Source organism: Capricornis sumatraensis, chromosome 18 (genome assembly GCF_032405125.1).
Source record: "Capricornis sumatraensis isolate serow.1 chromosome 18, serow.2, whole genome shotgun sequence".
NCBI lineage: Eukaryota > Metazoa > Chordata > Mammalia > Artiodactyla > Bovidae > Capricornis > Capricornis sumatraensis.
The window spans coordinates 33,104,939-33,110,938 of record NC_091086.1 but is presented as its reverse complement, the minus strand read 5'-3'; the positions used below and the strand labels follow the sequence as shown (position 1 = coordinate 33,110,938).

Here is a 6,000-nt window from a genome sequence, read left to right as displayed (position 1 = left end):
GTGGCTCTTGACTTAGAGGATGTACAACTCGACAAGGGAAGCACTGCAAACTCCTAAGTGGAGTAAATAACATGTACCCAAATTAATTCATTCTTATTTATTAAAGTCTGTAGCAACAAGAAATAAAAAAGTGCCCTAAATTCTTTCTTAGGTTCAATTTCCAGTGTACAAACATCCTAATTGAGATTAAACAAATAGCCCACACACATTCCATTTTTAACGAGGCTGTTTTCCTCCCTTCCTTCCCCTCTAGATTCCCTCTTGCATTTCTCCTTCCCTTTTTCTCCCAGTCTTAGCTCTCCTTTCCTCTAGCTATCACAGTTTGCCCGAAGAAAAGCCTCCCTGTGACCACGAATCAGCAGAAAGGAAGCAAACCCTGATTATGGAAAGCCAAACCCTCAGAGGGGCGTGTCGGGGTAGACGCCCCCACCTCCTTTGAGTGCAAAAGGGCTGGACAGCGAAGTTCAAGTGCCCGAAGGAGAGGCGCGCGGCAACCAAATTCGCTCACTTTCATAGACGGACTGATCCCTTCTACGCAATCGGACCTCAGGAAAGCCGCCCCCGTCCGCTTACTAGCCGAAGAGCGCCGGCACTTTGAAAGCGCCTGGGTGCCCAGACCCAGGGAGAAGCGAGGGGTGCGAAGGCGGAGCCACTGGGCTAACGACACCCCCGCAAGGTCCGGCCCTCGCCCGCGTTCCTACCACCTTAGGGAGTTGGCGCCGGGAGCCGGATCACCCTCTCAATGAAAGGCAGATGTCCCTTTAAGGTTTGCTTCGCAGCTCATGGACTTTAGCCTAAACAAGGACCCGCGAAGCTGGCTTTATTTGTCCATGTCTCAGACAGAGCCTGGGAGGCTGCCAGTGGGATTTCAGAGCACGAAGGCGGGGGACGATGTGGCAATTCTGCGAGGCGAGTAGCGTGAACCGAACTTAGAGGCACTGGCGGAAAACACAGGAAATCGCCCCGCTGCTCCCCGGGCGCCGGGGCCGACCGGCCAGCGACTGAGACCCCCGGCGGCGAGCAACGCGGCTCCTGCGCGCGGTTCCGCCGAGTCCTCGCCTCTGATCCCGCGCGTGCCCCGGGCGCTGCGCCCACTCCAGTCATGGACCCCCGGCGCTGCGCCAGCCCAGGGGTCGCTGTCGCCTACTGCTGGCTCCTCTCCGGTGAGTGACCCTGCTTTTCTCCAAGCATCTCCTGAGCGCGGGACTCCGGGAGGGAGGCGCGCAGAGCTTCGGCCCGGAGTGAGAAGGGAGCGCGGATCCACTTTCGGGCGCTCCAGATAGTCCGGGCAGGTTGGAGCTCAGAAAGCAGTTTTCTGCGTTGGGTTTTCGGTGTCAATTACTTTTGAAGTTGTTTCAAAACCTCCCCCCCACCCACCCCAATGATGGGGGGAGCGGTGCTGGAAACTTTACAAGGTGGAAGTGACTTTTCAAATTAAAGTTGTTTTTTACAATATACATGGTATTTTAGGACTTTGCTGATGGCTTCTACTTTCCTTTTTCGTGTCTGTGTATAGAGTTTCTACTTTCAGGTTGCTCAAGAGTGGACATTATTCTTGCTGTTATGTACTCAAGATAGTTTCTGCTACAAAGGAGGAAAGAGAAGAATGCAAAGCAAAGTTGTCTCTCGTGCTGAAATGATGTTTCTGTGTTAGCACCCAGGAAAAGGAACATATTGAAATTGAGGAAGTAGTGAACATTTACTTTGAGAATTAGTAGAATAATTTTTAAAATACAAAGTAAAGTACTGTTACTTGTGCATAAATAGGTATCTTTTGGGGGAGACAAGCACAGTGGAGATGCAAGCTTATGCTCAATTTAAGGGCGGAAAAAAGGTTGAATCAAAACATTTTCTAAGATTTTCCAAATCATTAACCGATAGTTAGATCTTTTCTACTAGTTACTGACTGAGCAGGAAAAGTTGCAAGGGTGAAAGAAAGAGAAGGCAGATGGCTGAAGCTTTGTGTGAAAAGGGCCAATAATCCAAATAGTGTCAACTTCTGAACAGCTTTACAGACAGTGAGTGGCTGACTGTGTAAGCCACCGTCACTATCCTTTACACATGTTGAGCTATGTATGCATGCATGTTAAATCGTGTCCAATTCTATGCAACACTGCGGACTGTTGCCTGCCAGGCTCCTCTGTCCACGGGATTTTCCAAGAATACTGGAGTGGGTTGCCATACTCTCCTCCAGGGGATCATCCCAAGGGATTCATCCCAAGTCTCTCCCTGTCTCCTGCACTGGTAGGTGGGTTCTTTACCACTAGTGCCACCAGGGAAGCCTATTTGACCTATGAGTCCTCTCCAACTCAATTTTTTGGGAGGCTGTTTGCATCTTGTTGTTGTTGTTGTTTTGCAAAATTTGAATGTTTTACTAAGTACTCAAGTTGTACTTTTCTCATTTTACTGAATAAGCAGAAATGGGTTTCCCTGGTAGCTCACTTGGTAAAGAATCTGCCTACAACGCAGGAGACCCCTGTTCAATTCCTGGGTCTGGAAGTTCCCCTGGAGAAGGGATAGGCGACCCATTCCAGTATTCTTGGGTTTCCCTGGTGGCTCAGACAATAAAGAATCCGTCTGCAATGGGGGAGACCTGAGTTCGATCTGGAGAATTCCATGGACAGAGGACCCTGGCAGGCTATACTCCATGGGGTCGCAAAGAGATAGACACAACTGAGCAACTTTCAATGTAGAAATAATCAAACAAGGTTTGCAAATCCTCTGAAAAGAATGAAACGCAAAAAAAAAAGAAGTAAACAAATTACAATTTCATATATGTGTGTGTATATATATATATATATTCAACTACTTTATTTCCTTATGCTTAAAACAGCCGTAAGTTGTATACTGTTAGTTTTTTGCAACTGTTGGAGCTAATGCATGCATATGTGCTAAGTCTCTTCAGTAGCATCCAACTCTTTGAGACCCTACAGACTGTAAGCCCACCAGGCTCCTCTGCCCATGGAATTTCCCAGCCAGGAATACTGGAGTGGGTTGCCATTTCCTTCTCCAGGGGATCCTCTGACCCAGTGACAGAACCTGGGTCTCCTGCATTGGCAGGCAGATTGTTCACCAATGAGCCAACTGGGAAGCCTTCTTATGGGTTATATTCATGCCCATTTCACACCATAACAGAAGGGATCTAAAATTTGATGTCTTCTTTTCCTTTGCTGGTTATCCTGTCAGCCATCATGTTGTCAGCTTCCTTACAAACTTCTCATCAATCCATAGAGTCCATAATCTAGGGTCTTATCACCATACCCACCCATGCATAGTACTGTAGAACTCATCTTCTTGTCTTCAGTCTGAACTTAACCTCTAATTAATCTTCCTAATACATAGTTTTTATCATACCTTAGTCTTTAGCCAAAAATCTTTGGTGGCTCTATGTTATCCATAAGATAAAATCTACAATTCTCAACCAGCCTTTCAGGGTCTGCCCTAATCCAGTACCCTCTGTCTCCTACTATGCCTCTTATCAGTTTCCTATTGCAGTCATAACAAATTGCCCCAGATTTACTGGCTTAAAACAAGACAAATTTACCACTTATAGTTCTATGGGTCAGAAGTCTCTCTGGGCTAAAATCAAGATGTTGGCAGGGCTGCCTTTTATCTGGAGGTTTTAGGGGAGAATCAATTTCCTTGCCTTTTTCAGATTGTTAAAGGCAATCTGCATTCCTTGGCTTGTAGCTCCATCCTCCATCTTCAAAGCCAGTAAAGTAGCATCTTCAGATCTTTCCCGTGACTGCTTCTTCATCACATCTCCATCTCTGATGCTGACCCTATTTCCTTCCTCATATAAAAATGCTAATTATGCTGGGCTCCCCCGAATAATCCAGGATAATTTCCCCAGCTCAAGATTCTTAATTTAATCATATATACCAAATCCTTTTTGCCATATATAGTGATACATTTGCAAGTTCCAGGGATTAGGAAATGAAGATATATGAAAGACCATTATTTGCCAACCAAAACTTCTGAACATAAACTGCCAGTCATGACAGCGAGTCACATTTCCTCATTTCCCGCATTAGTCCTCATGCTTATTTTGCTACTGTCCATATGATACCATTTTACGCATCTAGAAAAGCATTCCACCCTTCTTTCTTACTACCCCCTGCCCTCTAAACAAACTCTTTCCAGTCTTCAAAGCTGGGTTTACATCACAACAACCATCTCTCTAATAAACCATCTCAGTAAACTTCCCATTATATTTAGGACTATCTTGTATTAACTTTTCTCAACATTTAAACATGAGTCATCAAGAAAGATGCCCTTCTCTATTCTAAAGTCTTTATTGTTACTTTAAATATGTCAAGGTCCCAGCAAAAGAAGTAGTGGCACATGTAAAAGATTTAGCTGAAGAAAACTGACTTAAGTCAAGGGACTGTTTGCAGAAACATAGAAAGGAATTGACAAAAGTTGATGGAGCACGTAGAACAAGCAGCAACAAGTAGGAACAAAGCACCTGAAGCAACATGAGATGAAAAGCCACTGCTGTTCCTAGGCCTGACGGGGTAGCAACATCAGCTTGACCGTGAACTCTGGCTATGGGAGGGGGACCCCTGGACAGGAGCTGTGGCCATAAGAAGCAGAATGCAGCTAGTGCCAAAGCTGAAGCTTAGCAGGGAGAAAACAGGGGCAATGAATACTCTGCCTTTTCCTCCTGCCCCCTAATGCCTTGCCCAGCTCTCCCACTGGTCATCTCCAAATGGCAAAATTCAAACTCCCAGGGGACAAAGATCAAGACAATAACGGAGAAGAACTAGCACAATTTATTGCTGAAAGGCACATATTTTTTGAGAATGTATTAGATATGAGGCCCTGTGCCAAGAATTTTGCACAAATTACATTTTAGTCTCAAAAAGGGGAAATTCTGGAACTATTATTCATATTTTACAGATGAAGAAACTAAGAGACTAATTTGACTAAAGTCACACAATTAATAAATGGCAAACCCTATACTCTATTCAGATCTCTCACGTTCTTGAAATAATGTACCATTTTGGAAAAGACCATGATGCTGGGAAATACTGAAGGCAAAAGGAGAAGGGGGCGACAGAGGATGAGATGGTTAGGTAGCATCATCAACTTAGTGCCCATGAATCTGAGCAAACTCGAGGAGATAGTGAAGGACAGGGGAGCCTGGCATACTGCAGTCCATGGAGTCACAGAGTCGGACATGACTTCGGGACTGAATAACAACAACAATTGGCTGTCTAAATATAAATCCATTTCCCTCTTGCTCAACCCTCTAAATGTTAAATCCAAGTCGCACTGTCTAAAAGACCTTGATAAGGATCTGATTAACGATGAAGTGGGTCTGTTTTCCATGACTTTTAGGTATATAGTGAAATTAGATGATGTCCCTTCCTACATTAATTATAACTCAAATAAGACTCATTATAACTCAAAATTACTCAAAATAACTCAAATTATGAATCAAAAAAATATAATCTCCGGTTATTAAAAATACAAGTACAGAATTATCCCTAATTGAGTTGTGTATCTCTCCTCCCTAGAAACATTTCAGCTAGACTACAAGCAGGAGTCTTCTTTTATGACTTTTTTCACAGGCAAGATTTCCTATTCTAAAAGAAGTCCAGTGAGCTAATGGCTGGATATGGAAGGAAGTCAGCCACTTACTTATAACAAAGAAATGACCTCCAATGACATACAATGGATTGTCAGAAGCTGCTGAAAATAGCGAAAATATTTAAGTCATTAAGAAGTCTGTAAAGTCAGCAATAAATTCAGAGGACTTTTGTTCGTTTGTTTAATAAATGGGCAGTAGTGGTAGCAATAAAATATACATGCCAAACTAGTTTGCCTACTTTTCTTCCCTGCTCTCATGCTGTTATTTTGATGCATGAGCTCGAGGGCCACAACTTGTAACTGTTGATCTTACTTCCTTAGATGGATGCTCCTCTGCCTGGGTTCTAACACCTCAACCCAACAAACACCCCATTAGATGTAGAACTTGCTGAATTTTAATATGCC

The 6,000-nt window shown here is 44.1% G+C and overlaps 1 protein-coding gene across 1 annotated transcript in view; it reads left to right on the top strand.

Annotated features, from left to right (window-relative positions):
- Window positions 1-490: 490 nt before the first annotated feature.
- ITGA1 (integrin subunit alpha 1) overlaps window positions 491-6,000 on the top strand; it is a 170,614-nt gene continuing 165,104 nt past the window's right edge. Inside the window, exon 1 of the mRNA XM_068990757.1 lies at window positions 491-1,163. Within this exon, the coding sequence (XP_068846858.1) occupies window positions 1,103-1,163 (61 nt within the window). The 5' untranslated portion in view covers window positions 491-1,102. The remainder of the gene's footprint in view (window positions 1,164-6,000) is intronic.